This window comes from Serinus canaria, chromosome 25 (genome assembly GCF_022539315.1).
Source record: "Serinus canaria isolate serCan28SL12 chromosome 25, serCan2020, whole genome shotgun sequence".
Lineage (NCBI taxonomy): Eukaryota > Metazoa > Chordata > Aves > Passeriformes > Fringillidae > Serinus > Serinus canaria.
The window spans coordinates 11,287,127-11,303,216 of record NC_066338.1 but is presented as its reverse complement, the minus strand read 5'-3'; the positions used below and the strand labels follow the sequence as shown (position 1 = coordinate 11,303,216).

The 16,090-nt window shown below is 50.5% G+C and overlaps 2 protein-coding genes across 2 annotated transcripts in view; one reads left to right on the top strand and one right to left on the bottom strand.

Moving 5' to 3' along the window:
* SMG5 (SMG5 nonsense mediated mRNA decay factor) overlaps positions 1 to 199 on the bottom strand; it is a 30,676-nt gene extending 30,477 nt beyond the window's left edge. The window contains exon 1 of the mRNA XM_018924336.3: positions 1 to 199. Coding sequence (XP_018779881.3) covers positions 1 to 77 — 77 coding nt within the window. The 5' untranslated portion in view covers positions 78 to 199.
* An 843-nt stretch (positions 200 to 1,042) lies between these two features.
* TMEM79 (transmembrane protein 79) lies at positions 1,043 to 3,990 on the top strand. Its single transcript, XM_009099169.4, has 4 exons — positions 1,043 to 1,162; positions 1,991 to 2,830; positions 3,039 to 3,252; positions 3,481 to 3,990. Exons 2-4 carry the CDS (start codon positions 2,101 to 2,103, stop codon positions 3,683 to 3,685), a joined length of 1,149 nt encoding a protein of 382 aa, XP_009097417.1. The 5' UTR covers positions 1,043 to 1,162; positions 1,991 to 2,100; the 3' UTR covers positions 3,686 to 3,990.
* The last annotated feature ends 12,100 nt before the right edge of the window (positions 3,991 to 16,090 follow it).

Sequence of the window (16,090 nt, the reverse complement as noted above, 5' to 3'; positions counted from 1 at the left end):
CGGTACAGCCGCTTGGTGTGCAGCACCTTGGCCTCCGGCTCGCCGCTCTCGCCGGCGGCCCCGCCACCCTGGCTCATGGCGCCCGCGGCGGGCCCGGCCCGGCCCCGCGGCCCCTCAGCACCGCCCGCGCCGCCGCCGCCGCCGCCCCCGGGCCCGCTCGGCCGCCATCGCTGCCCCCTGTCCCTCGCTGCTCTCGCGAGATTTCCCGCGGCGGCGCCGCGCCGGGCGGGTAGGGCGGCGGCGGGGGCGACCTCGCCTCGCGAGAACCGAGCCGCGCGAGAGGCCCGCACTTAGTGCTGGCAACATGGCGGCGGCCGCCTCAGCCGGCCGGGCCGAGGGCCAGGGCGGGCCCAGGGCCAGGGCAGGCCCGGCGGGCCGGGGTCCCCTTTTCCAGGGTCCCCCTTCCCGGATCGAGAGCTGGAGCAGAACCCCTCCCGCCCCGTGGTGTGGGGCCGGGAGCGGAGTCAAGGGCGCAGGAATCCCTCCCTGCTCTGGGATCCCGCTGTGCTGGGGGTCCCGAGGGACCGCCCAGGCACTCGGGCGGGTCCTGCGGGGCCGCGGCTCCGCCAGTGGTGTCTACAAGCTGAACCTTCTCACCTTTTGTAAACATAACTATGCCGGCACGTAACTTCTGTAAGAAAAGTTGCTCAATTAAATAAAAGAAAAAATTTATATTAGTAGCATTGTGTTAGGTCACGCTACATAAATATTCTTTAGGTGGGCAGGGATGTGTATTAGACGGGTTAATGTAAATTTTACCGTTTAAAAGATGTAACTTCGTGTTACGCTTTGTGCGATTGATTTGTGGAAAACTCCACCTCGCACCCTCGCACAATACACAGGGTCTGACTTCCCTGCCTCCTTTTTAAACGGCTGTGTGTGTGTTCTGAGAGCTCTTTAACCTGGCATACCCAGAACGGCCCGGACAGGGACCCGGGGGTCCTCGGCCTGCCACGGGGGACAGCGCCGGGGCTGGCCCGTGCCCTCCGCCGAGCCCCGCGGGCCAGGCCGAGCTGGGACAGGCGGAGCGCCCGCCCCTCCACTCGCCCCACCTGAGCCGGTTCGGCAGGTTTGAGGTGGAGAGGCGGCCGGGAGAGTGTTGGAATCCCGCAGGGTCCCGCAGAGCTGCCCCTGGCCCCCATGGTCCCCCGCCTGTGCCCGAGTGAGTGCTGCAGCCAGGGGAGGTGCTGCCGCGGGGGGAGCGGGGCTGGGGGCTGCGAGAGGGGCTGGGGACCGGGATCGGGTGCTGGAGGTGCGGGAGGCTCAGAAAGCTTTTTCAGCCCTACTTCCGTATGTGGAGCTCGGAGGAAGCCTCGAGCGGCTCCATGCCTCAGTTTTCCCACGCCTGTGGCCAGGCCGGGGCTCCTGAGGGTGCAGGGATGAATGTGCTGAGAGGAGTGGAGGAGCGATGTTCATTGCAGGAGACGGGTGGGACACCCGGGACAGGGCAAGAGACAGGGTTCCCCTAAAGGGTAACAACATGGGAGCTCTGCCTGTACCTCCTGCACCCATGGAAGGGCACCCAGCAGCACCTTTTGCCCACCCCACATCAGTCTCAGCTACAAGAGGCAGCAAACCTGGCCCGTGCTGGCTGTTGCCATGGTTTTGGGAAGCAGCCAGGTCACCTCTCCCCAGGGCTTGGCTGGTCCTGGCCCAGGAGAGAGCCACTGAGGAGCCAGTTGTATCATCTGGGCTGTGCCCTGCCAGAACCCCCAGGATGTTTGTTCAGCAGGGGAAGTAATTCCCAGGCTACCCCGTTTTGCAGCCAGACCTGCACCTCCAGGGTTCACCCCTCCCAGGACAGTAGCTGACCCCGCTGCCAGGGGCTGGAGCATGGGAACACCAGGCACTGCTTTCTCCTCCTAGTGCAAGGACAGGTGGGGGCTCCAGGGGTGCCAGTTTGCTCCCACTTTGTAACTGGGGCTGTGAACGTGACCCCAAACCTCTCATTTCTGATGTAAATTGATCTGTCTCCTTTCTCCTGGTCCAGGGTGAAAGCAGAAAGGACAGTAACTTTGTCCCCTCTGAACACCCCAAGTGCAGGCAGCAGTGTTACCAGCCCCCAGCTGCATCCCTGGCAGTGTGGAACTGGACACTCTCATGGCTGCTGCAGACCCTGTCCTGCCCCCTGAGGAGGTGACTCTGCTGGAGCTGGGGAAGGTGGCCCTGGACAAGGTGCCACCAGCCCCAGATGAGCACCTGGGGGACCCTGATGCCACCCTGCCATGGGAGCGGAGTCAGCACAGTGCCCGGGGCCAGCCAGAGCTCGTGGAGACAAAGAAGCGCTCGAGTCCTGAGGGGGGCCATGAAGACCCAGAGGAAGCTGTTCCCACCTGCCCCACAGTCGAGGCCGAAGATGAGGAAGTCCCTCAGCTGCCCGTGATGGCAGCCCACGTCTTTGTGCCCATTGACCCGCAGTGCATCGAGCAGAGCCCCTTCAAGCAGAAGCAGCACCCGACCCCATGGCCCCGGGAGGGGGGCAGGGGGGATGTTCCCCCCAGTGTCCCCCCCAGTGACAGACCCAGCAGCCTCCACCACAAGCAGGTCTTCCTCCCCCTCGGCCCCTCGCGCTACCGGAACCCACTGGGCTTTGAGGGGCGCATGACCAAGCCCCCGGCTGAGGGGTCACAGTGCCCGTGTGCCAGGGACTGTGGCACTGATAACCTCAAAGCCGTGGCATCAGTGGCAGGGGCCCTGCTCCTCTGCCCTTGCCTCATCTATGGAGCCTACATCTTCTTGCCCTTCGATGCCCCACTGCTGCCCAACGTCAGCGCCCGCCTGGTCTACACATTGCGCTGTGCCACCTTCGCCACCTTCCCCATCGTATTGGGTGAGCCATGGGCTGTGTATGAACTCTTTGCTCCTCCTCTGGGCTGCATGAGCCCTGGGGCTGCTGGAGCAGAGCTGGGCTGAGCTATTTGTGGCTCTGTTCCTCCCACCAAGAGCAGCAGATGGGAGCTTTTCTCCCCTCCTGGTGCTCCCCAAACCCCACCGTGGCTCCTCTGGGCATGCACTGAGTCCCTCTCTCTGTCCCTCAGGAATGATCGTCAGCGGCATCTCCCGCCTCTGCTCCTCTGCCCTGGAGCCCTTTGGAGAGCTCCACCAGGAGGTGGAGATCCACCGCACTTACGTCTCCCAGTCTGTCCACCTCTTCATCCTCTACTTCTTCAACATGGCCGTGCTGGCCACCTACCTCCCACAGGAGCTCCTCAAGCTCATCCCACTGCTCACAGGGCTCTTCGCCATCTCCAGGTAAGTGGCTCCTTCACCCCAGGCTGCTGTTGGGCTCTGTCAGTGCCAGCCAACACTGTGCCTTGGAGTAAGCTCCCACTCTGGCAGCACCTCACCCAGCTCACCAGAGCCAGGAAGGGTTCCTCTTCCTACAGCAGCCATGCCTGGCAAATCCTCACTGGTCAGAACCACTGAGTGCCAGCCCCATAGCATTAGCTTGGCTCAGCCCACACCCTCTGCCTTCTCCAGGTTGATTTTCTGGATGTCCTATGCTATCGGCCGCTCCTTCCGAGCCTTCGGCTTCAGCATGACCTTCCTGCCACTCCTGGCCATGCTGCTCTGGAACCTGTATGGCATGTTTGTCCTGGAGCCCGAGAACCTCCTCTCCCTGGCAGCGCCAACGCCCGAGGGCCACTCCAAGGAGAGCCGAGCTAAACTCCGGCACTGGGGCTGAGGGAGGCCAGGAGATGAGGTGCCTGGACCCTACGGGTGTGAGCCCCCCTTCTTGTCCTGCCTCAAGAGTCCTGACAGCACAGGGGTGCTGGCAGATCCATCTGGGCCCCTGCTCCCTGCCTGGACACAGGGAGGTTTTGCTGGGCTCACAGAACCAAGCTGCAAACCCTCTGCACCAGGAGACTCCTGCTGGAAGGTGAACAAGGCCCAGAGCAGGACACAGTGAGCCCTGTTCCCTGGGAATGGGTGGGATTTGCTTCCCCTCCTGCTGGAGCCAGCTTTGCCCAATAAAGCCCTTACCAAGCAGCTCTGTGGCTGGTTTGCAGAGGGTGAGTTAAATTTCCCACAGAATGACTCAGAGCTTCGCCTACAGGATGCAATCATCTAGCCTCAAAATTATGTTTCCAAGAGGGAAAAAATGTTTCCCCCAGACTGTCCCTCTCCCAGCCCTGCATCCCACTCCTGGGTCCCTGCATAGCCAGTCTCACCCTGTTTGTTGTCCCTCCTGGTGGAGGTTCAGCACCCAGTTCACAAAGCGGTTGGATGGGAGGGAGGAAGCTCTCCCCAGGGAGGGCTGCAGGGAGAAGTGGGGCTGGGTGACATGGCACCAGCTTTGCCACTGACCAGGGCTAGGGATGGCCAGTCCTGCCCAGGATGGGTGCTGAGCCCCTCCTTCTGCAGACATGAATGGACACCTGGGACTGGCATTTCTGATGGCCTCAGTTATCAGTCATAACCCAAAGCAGTTAAAAATCTACCCAACCCAGGAAAAGCCACTCCAGCTTCAGATCTGCCAGATGTCTGGCTTGTCCCACCTCCCATCCTGCAATGCTGGATGCCAGGAACAGCCCCCCCAAACAGAGAATAGGAATCAAAGACTCGAGGGACTGCTGTGAAGCTGTGTCATGGGAGGTGTCTTGCTTTGAAAGCCAGGTGTCCACCCAGGAAGGCAGGAACCTCCCCTGAAAGGGAAAATGTGAACCCCTTCCCTCCAAATTATTTTAACTCTGAAATCAAAGGGCTTTCAGGCAAAGATATGGGAAGAGTGATATACATACACTTCTTTACTAGTATGTGTATGTATAACTAGGCAAACAAACAACAATGTGAAAAAGCACATTCACTCTCCTGTGAAAATTGAAAAAGTTTAATAAAGGGCAATAGGGGACAAGGACTATGGAGCAAAGGTTGTTAGGGTGCATCTTGACATTCAGTCAAGAGCACATTGTTCTCTTTGGGGATACCCCTTAAACACCTTTTCCATTACATCGGCCTGTTGTATATTCATAGACTCTTATGCAGAGTAAACTTTCCCTCCAAACTAGTTTACATGTTCCAAAAATTGTTTGGCTCCTCCTTGGATCCGCCTTTTTAGAGCTTGTGTATTCCTGGGTTCAGTTTTGGGTCTTGGTCCACAGTGTCTTCAGATGATGGGTGCTGATGGTTGGCATATCTGTACAGGTGTCCTCATCCTATGTTTATTGGATGTCATCCCATCCAAGCAGGCATTTAACACAAGCATACTTATATCAGCTATTTCACTACTATGTCTAAGCTTAATTAACAACAGAAATAAAAACTACATCTTTTTAGCAAAGTTATTTTAACACCATGCATATAAAATCCGTGTTAACATTTGCAAAAAGCCAGTATTATAATATGTATCTATAACAAACAACATCAGCAGCAACACCAAACAAAACCAGAAAACCCCATAAAGTCTCTTTATTAAAAAACAGGACCAAACTCCCAGTACTAAAAGTGATTTCAGCATATATTATAAAAAAGAAAAGGCCTAAAGCAAGGGGGCTTGTGGCCCGAACAGGAGCATTCCCATCGAAGATGCTACAGCGCTGGCACTGGGTTTGCTTGAGCAGTGATGTCCCCAATGTTCCAGGTGGAGCAGCACAGATTCCCTGGGTCAGATGCCCTTTTTATCCTGTTTTTAGTCCCTTTGGATTGCTTTTTGTCAGAATCCTTCATTAGCATGAAGGTTTAAGGTGCTTGATTGGCCATTCTGTCCAGGCTGGCTTGTTTTACTTGGGGTGTGGTGCACTTACTTAGGTGTAATACAGTACATTGAGTACTGTATTTCTTATAACTACCCTTTTAACCCCTTTTACAATATAATAACCAAACTACCAGTATGTGCTTTACAATTATCAACCATTTTCCAACAGTTGCTAACCTATTTTTGACATCTTCCTCTGTTGAAGCCGTTTCCCCTGTGCTGCAGTTCCGGGCACAGCCGGCAGGGGCGCGGGTGGCTCCGGGCGGGCAGAGCGGGTGCGCTGATTCCCCCGCGGCTGCAGGGGGCGCTGTGGGGCGGCTCGGCCGAGGCCAGGCACTCACGGGCAGCAGGGGCTGCCGGGTGACCGCACTGGGGGGACACTGCCCTAAACCTAACCCGCCCTCCCCCTCACCAAACGGCCAGAAAACAAAGCAAGAATTGAGCCCAGTTGCAGTGCAAGAAAACCAGAGCAGCCCAGGATTCCAGCACACAGGAGTGGCCGTGGCAGCACGCTGCGGGCAGAGGGTCCGGCTGGAGCCGGTGCCGGTGGTTTGGCACCAGATGGGCTCATTCTGAGCTCCCAGCGGTCAGGCCTGTCAGGAAAATAATCCACAAACACCAGAGGTTTATGTTCAAAAAGGAGACAGAGGAGTCCTGTAACTTTAGTCGAATAAAGAGAGAGGCCATGGGGCATTTTCCATGGAGTCTCTCTAATTTTTGGAGGATGCAGCCTTCTTTTTATCCTAATTTCCCGGCCACATTTCCTTCTCTCTTTCCCCATTGCCTGAGGTACTTGTGAGGTACCGAATTCCTGAAACGCCCGATACCTAAGACCCTCTTCTAATTTAACTCCCCTCCCTCCACCTCTTTGTCTTTTCCTTGTATCAATCAGTGGAATTCCTATGGAATTTACAGTTCTTCCCATTGTTTCTTTCATCTCTCAGTATCCAATTTCATTTATCAGCAGACCTACAGTTTGTTTGTAAAGACAAATCCCTCTCATTCCATTCACCAATCAGTAGAATTCTTCCCACTGTTCCTTTTATGTCTCAGTGCTAGTTTTACCCACCAGCAGACCCACAGTTTCTTTCTAAGCACAAATGCCTCGTTCCTTTCAGGCTACAGGAAAACCGGCAAACGGCTTCTTATAAACCCAGAAATTCACAAAAACCCAGCCAAACCTCCGGGGCAGCCCTTCACCTTTTTTCTTGGACCATTTCAATGGAATATTGCGACCTAGCTACATTTTTTGTTTCTGAATCGCCCCATGTGTCTCCCAGGCCCCTGTTGCCTTTGGATTTCTGGCCCCTCCAGTTCCTCCGTGTTAATTCCAGGGTCCGAGGGCAGAGCACCAGCCCCATTTGCCCTTTTATCAGTGCCCAGAAAAGCTTCCACCTCTACACATTTTTCTCTCTCAAACCACTCTGCCCTGCTGAATCATTAAAACTGAAACTCATGGACAAAGGCTATCTAACTAGTCCAAGTTAGGAAGCTGTGTGTTTATTACACCAGGGGGCGGCAGGGACGGGGTTGTTCCCAAAATGCGTGACCACTCCCTACAAGGATTTTTGCCTTCTATTTATTTCCCAATATTATCCATGTGAAAAATGCATATTTTATGATTGGCTTTTCGCAAATATTAAAATCAATATTATATGTGTTATGATAGAAAGTAATGCTGTATTAATTCTCTTAAAGTAGTGTGTTGAATATAGTTTTAGGTTATAAAAAGATGTTAAAATAGGAACTATACTATGTAAGATACTTTTTTAAAGAAAGGACTCGCAGCAAGATAGAAGCCACCAGACACCTAAATCTTTCAGAAAAAAAAAAAAAAATTTCCCTCTTATCAGAAGAAATTAACTTCTTTCCACCTTGCTCAGCCCTGAAGATGCCATCAGAATTCAGAGGAAGAAGCTGACACTGACCAGACAGAATCCTGTATTTGAATGGAATTCATGCATCATGCATGAAGAGTATGAATGTGCAACAGGCTATTGCTTTTAAGGGTTAATCCTCTGTTAACATGGGTCCTTTTTCGGGTTTCTTTTGCCCAGAAAAAGGTACCTCTGTTTCTATTGTCTCATATTGTCCTAATCCAAATTGTCCAAATTTTTATTGCTCTAATTATTTTGCTATTTTTATGACCATTTTATTACTATTAAACTTTTAAAAATTTTAAAAACAATTGGCGTTTTTCAGATGAATTTGCATAACCCCAGTACCTCCCATCCCCCCTTTGTATTAAAATGAGGTCATTAGTCTTTCTCGTGTGCACAGTTCTTCCCTCGAACTGGGTCAGTGGTCCCAGGGATGAAGTCAGGAAGGTTTTCATCAGGTCTCTGTGACCCTCTGGCACGATCCAAGCCCCCCTGCTTCATGATGGGCTAACACAGAGTCCAGGTGTTTCTGGTACTGGTTTCAATATGTTCCTATAACGGTTCACTTGCTTCACTTTCTTCTTCAAGGGGGCTCATAATATAACAATTAGCTTTAGCTTAAGCATCTAATAATCATTAACTTATCGTTGGTGTATTTAACTCCAATATTGAGAGGAATAGCAGATTTATCTTTAAAACAAGCTGTGGGTCTGCTGGTAGATAAAACAAGCACTGGGAGATAAAAGAAACAATGGGAAGGATTCCACTGATTGATAAAAGGAAACAGATATTCGCTTTTACAAAAAAAATTTAGGTTTGCTGATAAATGAAATTAGACATTGAAAGATGACATTGAAAGATGAAAGAAACAGTGGGGAAGAAAACCCCTAAATTCCATAAGAATTAAAAATTAAATGGGAGGGTTATACATTAGAGGGGAATCTTTGATATCAGGCGTTCAGGGAAGTCTTTACCTCTCCAGTACCTCAGGCAATGGGGAAAGAGACAGGGAAATGCAGCCTGGGAAATTGGGATAAAAAGGAGGCTGCGTCCTCCAAAAATTGGAGAGACCCCAGGGGAATGCCCCATGGCCTCTCCCTTTATTCAACTAGAGTTACAGGACTCCTCTGTCTCCTTTTTGGACATAAACCTCTGATGGTTGTGCATTAATTTTCCTATCAATATGAATTGGTTCTAACCCTCAGCTGAAACCTTTAACTTTTTAAAATCATGATTCACTACAACAAGGCTTTGTCTTCTCCTCTCACAGTTACTGGTCCCCTCCAGCTCCCAGGGCGCCAGCAGCTGGCAGACAGGAAGGAAAATACAGGGAAGGTGTAGATTGGATGCATTAACCTCTGACAGCCAGCACGAAGAAGGTGCTTTGCAGAGAAAGCCGAGTCTCTTCTTTATAAAAAGCTCTGAGTTTCCCAGGCCCAGGACAGGTGGTTGTGTTACTGGAGACTGGGAACAGCCTGCCCTGTCTGCAGGAAATCCTGTGGAAGGGTGGGGTGGGAGAGACGAGCCCAGCCTATGGTTGGGTGGCCTCAGTGGTCAACAGGTAATGAACCGCTGGGTTGCTTTCCATAGTCAGCATCTTGGAGGAGCTTTGTCTGGGAAAGGAGCAGGGGAAAGATGAAAGTAAGGGAGAGAGTATAGAGAAAGTGTTAAGGGTGTCTGGGGCTTATTTGGGGTTTTTTAGTTATTTTGTATTTTTTAAAGGCAGACACAGGCATGCTGGGTGCAGCATCACTGAAAGAAGTATTAATGATGATGTTGATGTAATATTGGACTCTTACGACACTAATGTAATTTTATCTCTTGGGTTTGGTTATGTGAAGGAGCAGCTGATTCTACCCTGTTCCAGTCTACTCATTCCCATCTCCTCATTTTTCTTCCTGGGATGAAATACAGCACTGTTCCTTAACGTGCAGCTCCCAGAGCAACACGTCCCACACCGTGGTTCCACGGCCTCTCAAGGCTGGGTACTTCAACTTCACCTCTGCCACCATCTACTGACAAGTGTCCCTATCCCAACTGTGTCCCTGTCCCATCTGAGCATGGCCCTGCTGCTGTCCCTGTTGCTGCCACATCACAGTGTCCCCAAACAGTGACAGGTGGCTCAGTGGGTGTCATGCTCACATAACAGCCTGCTGGCCAGAGAGGGCAGGTCAGGAGGGGACATTTGCTGCATTTAAACCCGTAGTCCAACCACACCTTTAAGCAACGGCCCCAGTTGTGCTCCAAGCCCAGAAGCTTTTCAGGATCTGTGAGACCAAGCTGACCCCTCCAGGCAGTCCCAGTGCCCAGGCTCCTCGTGCCCTGCTGGTCCCAGGTGGCTTTTACCCACCTGCCACAGCCAGGTGCTCACACTGGCTCAGCTGCCAGCAGGTCCAAGGCTGACACCCTCCCTGCTCAGGATGTCCTGGCGTGCCTGCTGCTCCCCTGTCCCACTGCTCACTGCAGTGCAGATGGATGGGTGCCCAAACCACAGTGACTGGGGGTAGGAGAGGAGCAGGTGAGCAGGCAGAACATCCACGCACAGCTGAGGCACATCCTGCCAGATCTTCTGAGCTCCCCCAGGGTTCTGCCTGCCAGGGATTCCCCTAAACTGCCTTATTTCACCTCAGGGACCAACCAGTTCCCTCCCTGCCAGTACTGCCAGGACCAAAGTCTGCTTTTATTATTTTTATTTGGCATTTATTTATAATAATTTTATTATTTATTATTTATTTGGGTGAGGGTGGTACCACTGCACCCCTGCCCAGGGCTCTGGGGGGCCATGGGGTGCCCAGGGGGGCCCTGGGTGGCCATGGGGTCACCCCAACTCAATGGCCATAATGGAGGGGCACCCTCTATGCCCCGGTAAACAGAGCCTCTTCTTTCCAGGCCATGATCAAGGCAGGGCTGGGCTGGGCACTCCTGCCAGTGTCTGAGGGAGTCCCCTGGAGCAAAAGGGTGAACCCCAGACTGGGCTGTGGAGATCCAAGTGCCTCACACCAAAGCAGGGCAGCAGCTGAAGGAGGGGCTGGGCTGGGATGGAGGGGTGGAAGAGAGTCACTGGTGACTCCCTGCTGGCCCTGGGGGAGGCTGTGGGGGGGTCTGGGCAAGGGGGACACAGTTTGGGACATGTGTGTGCCACATGTGCACAGCAATGTCCGGGGAACCAGGCTGGGTGTCTGTGGTGCACTGTGGGCATGGCTGCTCTGCCTGGTGTGTGTTTCATCCCTGCCACCAAGAATAACAAAGAAAACCCGCAGCAACCCCTGCAGTACTTCTGGGACAGCACTTCTGGGACTCTCACAGCTGAACATCTCAAATTACTTTTCAAAATTGTGTAATGTCTTGCAATAGACTGTCAGAAGTCAAATGAGCTACATTCAGGCTTGTCTTACAGCCTAAGGAAATCCAAATAAATTCCATTTTCCCAGCCTAGACATGGGAAGACCATTTTACTCCAGGTGCTCAAAGACCAGAGTCTGGGAAAGAACAGGGGAGAAGTGCATCTCTCTTGGCTGCTCCTACCACTGTCAACAGATCAAAAATCCGGTGAACCTGACAGCTGCCCAGCTGAGTGAACAGCAAACAATCTGGGAACACAGGGCTAGGACCAGAGAAAAGTGCAACCAAAGGACATGGGAGAGGAAGAGGGAGAAAAAGCATAGACTGGGGGAAGAACACTTGAGGACAGAAGCATTGCATCTCTGGAAAAGGAAAAGTGTGAAAAACGCCAATCGCTTGTTTTTAAAATTTTAAAAATTTAATAGTAATAAAATGGTTATAAAAATAGTAATACAATTAGAGTAATAATAGTTTGGACAATTTGAATTAAGACAATATGAGACAATAGAAACAAAGAGTTACAGATGTCCGGGTACCTTTTTCTGGGCAGCACAAGCCTGAAAAAGGACACACATTAACAGAAGATTAACCCTTAAAAACAATAGCCTATTCATACATCTCATACATGATGCATAAATTCCATTCAAACACAGGATTCTGTCTGGTCAGTGTCAGCTTCTTCCTCTGAATCCTAACGGTGCCCTCGAGGAGGGAAGAAGTAAATTTCTTCTGATAAGGGGGCAATAAATTCTTTTTCTCTGAAAGATTTAGGTGTCCTGTGGCTGCTATCTCACTGCAAGTCTTCTCTTTAAAAAAGTATCCTACATAGCATAGTTTCTATTTTAACATTTTTTTATAACCTAAACCAATATTTACCACACTACTTAAGAGAATTAATACAGCATTACTTTCTAACACAAAACATATAATATTCATTTCAATATTTGCAAAAAGCCAGTCATAAAATACACATTTTTCACAAAAGGGTATGTGACTTTATCAAAAAAAATGGGGTTTGCTGGAGGGAGGAGTGGGGAAGGACAGTAATTGACTAAAGAAGGAAATGAGAATAGTTTGACCCAATCAGTGCTCCTGTTCCTCATTTATGCCTCTACTAGCTCAAAGTTTTTATCTAACTTCCCTTCTGGAAGTTGTTCTCACACCAAGAAGCTCTCTGTAGTCTGATGCAACTGACGTTTATATTGATACAAGATTCCAAGGGATGGTGTGGAAATACAAGGACAAGTGACAGAGTGATGGGAAGGTCAATCTTCCTGTCCTGTTCACAGATGCCTGGCGCAGGGAGCTGAACTGCAGACCCACCCTAAAGCTAGGGGAAAAGGGAGCAATCTTCCCACAAAACCACCAAAGGGAGAAAGCTCATGCTCTGAACTGTGACAGGCAACAGAACTCAGCAAAATTAACTCTATCCCTGCTGAAACATGGACACCCTCACCAGAATTAGGCACTTGATATGAGATTGAACTGGTCTGAAATACAGCAGAGAAAATTTCTATCAATTTCTTAGGACTTCAAAAACCTCAGCTTAAAAAAGCATGTATCAAACCACTGTTTCTCTTTTTGGTAATCAAACTGACACTGTGTCATGCTGCATTGCCTCCATAATGCCTTGCTTTGTATAAAATTAGAGACAGGAGTCTGTGACTGTATTCATGGTTCCTGAACACAATTTACATTGCCAGGTTCTGAGGCCAGTTGGCACAGAACAACTTGCTCAGCAGCTTCATCAGCTTCAAAAACTACATCTAATTCACTGTTGGGGAGTGCTCCCAGGACACCTTCCCTTGCAAACTTTGTCTGGAAATCATTTGCAAGAGCACTGCTTGGCCCAGAGGGAGTGCAGCAGGGACCTGCCCCTGGTCAGGTGAGGAGGGGCCGTGCTGCCCATGGCTTGTGTGAGATCTGCCCCTGCTCCTGTGTCAGAGCAAAGCTCTGAACTCCTGCTGGAATTCCATTTTTCTTGGCCTTTCTATCCAAGTGTCTGATTTCTCCCATTTCTGGGACCTCTCAGAGTCAGCTCACAGCTCCAGGAAGTGCAGAAGGAATTGTCTATGGAAACCTTAGAGAGAAAGCCAGCACAGTCCATGATCCCCCAGCATGGGCAGCAGGTAAAGGGGGAATTCTGCCCCTCTGCTCTGCTCAGGTGAGACCCCACCTGCAGAGCTGTCTCCAGCTCTCTGGGGTCCCCAGCTGTCCCCAGGGAGGACAAGGAGCTGGTGCAGTGAGCCCAGGGGAGGCCACAGAGATGATCCAGGGGCTGCAGCCCCTCTGCTCTGGACACAGGCTGGGAGAGCTGGGGGTGTTCAGCTTAGAGAAGGCTTTGGGGAGACCTCAGAGCCCCTTGCAGGACCTAAAGGGGCTCCAAAAAAACTAGAGAGGGACTTTGGAGAAGTGCCTAGAGTGTCAGAACAAGGCACTCATTGGCTTCCTAATGCCAGAGGGCAGGGATAGATGGAATATTGGGAAGAAATTTTTCCCTGTGAGACTGGTGAGGCCCTGGGACAGGTTGCCCAGAGGAGCTGTGGCTGCCCCATCCTTGCAAGTGTTCAGGGACTTGAAACAACCTGGTCTATTGGAAGGTGTCCCTGCCCATGGCAAAGGGCTGGAATGGGTTGATATTTAGGGTCCCTCCCAGCCCAAAGCAGTCTGTGAGTCTTTGAACTCTATGGAATATGGCATAACCTGAAGCACAGAGCAGGTTTTTTTCTTCACACAGATGTGAACAAGAGTGTTATTATATGCCCTGAAGGACTAGAGAAAAAAAAAAAACCTGAAGAAAATTACCACTACCTTTACCTCTTACCTGCAGAACAAAAAACAATTCTGTTTTACAGTGCTGAGTTATTGTCAGGTTCTGTGAATTGGCAGAATCAGTGGACAGTGTGTTCCTTTTCAAGGAAAACCCAGTGCACTTTCCAAAAATACTCCCAGAATTTTGCATTTCTGTAGTGGTTTGTCACACAGATGATTTTTGGTGAATATATGGGAATAGAATTGTGTGTGAGGGAGAGACTGAGATAACGTCACAGCGAGGGTTAAGTTCCTTCCTACTCTCTTATTTCCTTATTAGTGCTAAAATCTGCAGCACAATTACCCACAGCACTCCATTTGGCAGCTGCTCGTTGTTAAGTAAACACATATTCCCATCAGATAAATACACTTTGGTGTCATAAACTGACATAGCCACCAGATACAGCTTCACTTCCAGCGTCCTCCTGTCTCCTGTGCAGATGGTGAAACCTGAAATAAAACACGAGGTTTTCTCCCAAGAGCCATCAACAACAACTTGGTAACATGGTTTTCATTAAGAAATGCAATTCTGTTTTTAAAAATTATTAATCTGGAGACTAATAGTAGAAGCAGTCCTAAATTGGTTTGGAAAGCTGAAAGTTGCATTAGGCTTTGTCCCAGAGCAAGGAGAGCGGCAATGCTGGTTTCTGTAGCAGACACGTGTTCCTGTTGCCAGAGCCCAGATTTCAGTGAGGAGCAGGCACAGGGCAGTGGCAGCAATGGTCTCTGTGAAACTCTTCTGGGCAGGAAGCAGGGACTGAAGCAGAAGCATCCTCATTCTTCATCCTCTAAGTATCCAAATCATTTGACAACTAATTCCTGAATCCAAACACTCCATGGTGAAAAAAAACAGCAAGCAGCAGAGAAGTCTCACAAAGGCAATCCTGACAGAGGCTTTCCCAGCTCTGGGGCCCACTGCTGTTAGTCTGCAGTGGAGTTAACTGGTGTGATCTAGAGAGAAGTCCATCAAGTGGAGAAATGCCAACTTCAGTTTTCAAATCACTGCATTTGCAAGCTGCTTCTGCCTGAAGACTGAGCTGTCCGCTGCCAATGACATGGATGCTGTTACAAAAAAAGAGTATATTCCTGAAAAAGGAAACATAAGGGATTTATTATTGAGCTTATAATTTACTTACTTTGCCTAAAAATCCAGCTTCTACAACACAGTACAATTAGGAAGAGCAAATGAGCTAACATGTGAACATCCTTGTTGTAGTGCAAGAATTCTCTCTTTATTTTCATTTTATCAAAAGAGACTACAGGTATCCTCAGAGCACCCAAGTAACTACTCAGGGAAGCTGAAGAAACTTGGAGAAACTTGGAATCAAGTTGAAGAAATTTGGAGAAACTTGGAATAAGGCTCCAAAATATCCTGTTTGCCTTTACAGTCTCTTTTATTAGAAATCAGATTGGTCATACTTAGGGAAGAGGATGGGGACACACTGGGAGATCAGATCCAGCTGGAGCTCTGTTTCAGGGGAACTCTGATGAGCAAAGAGAGGAGAGTGCAGTGCCAGGCCCACAGCTTGCACAGTGCCCACCCTCACTGCCTGGGCTCTGCAGGAACAAGAGACCCTCAAGGTGCCATAATAAAGGACAGCAATGTTCAAAGTCATCATGTTTAAGGGCAAGAACTTTTGGCAGAATCAGTACTTCTGATTCTGTACAAGAACTTTTTCTCATTCTGACTGTCCCTCAGCTGATGGTCCCTCAGCTCCAGGTTTTGGTGTTGACACCAGTCAGCAGCAGGAGGTCAGAAAACAGCACTGCTGTTCTGACTGCCCAGCCCTGTGTCCCCCTGCCCAGCCCAGGCAGGACAGCAGCTCCTCAGCCCCACTCCTGTTAGATTTGCAGCAGCCTCTTGGACTGCCAGGCCACTAAACCAGGTGAGAGCTTCCTGCTCACAGCCACAGCCATGCTCATTTCCCCATGGGAAGACCCTGAGCTCAAGATTTGTAGTTTTTTCAAAATGGTCCCTTCTGCTCTCCAAACCTTCCCTAGCCCAGGAAAATGCAGCTTTCCAGTGCCTAAAGGGGCTCCAACAAAGCTGGAGAGGAGCTTTGGACAAGGGCCTGGAGTGCCAGGATGAGGGGGAATGGCTTCCCACTGCCAGAGGGCAGGGCTAGATGGGATTGCCATGGTTTGACACTGGCCCAACACCAGGCACCCAGGAGAGTCACTCATTCTCCCCCTCCCCTGCCACAGCTGGGAGAGAAGAGAAAAAAAAAATAATATAGGGTTTCATGAATTGAGATAAGGACTGGGAGAAAACCTTCAAGGGTAAAACAGGCTCAGCTTAAGGTAGCAAAGTGAATTTATTACTGACAGAATTAGAGGAGAATAATGAGAGGTAAAATAAGCC

Coding starts and splice junctions, on each gene's coding strand:
- TMEM79 (XM_009099169.4), top strand. CDS start 2,101: ATGGCTGCTGCAGACCCTGTCCTGCCCCCTGAGGAGGTGACTCTGCTG. Junction 2,831..3,038: donor CACCTTCCCCATCGTATTGG/GTGAGCCATGGG, acceptor TCTGTCCCTCAG/GAATGATCGTCAGCGGCATC. Junction 3,253..3,480: donor GGGCTCTTCGCCATCTCCAG/GTAAGTGGCTCC, acceptor TGCCTTCTCCAG/GTTGATTTTCTGGATGTCCT.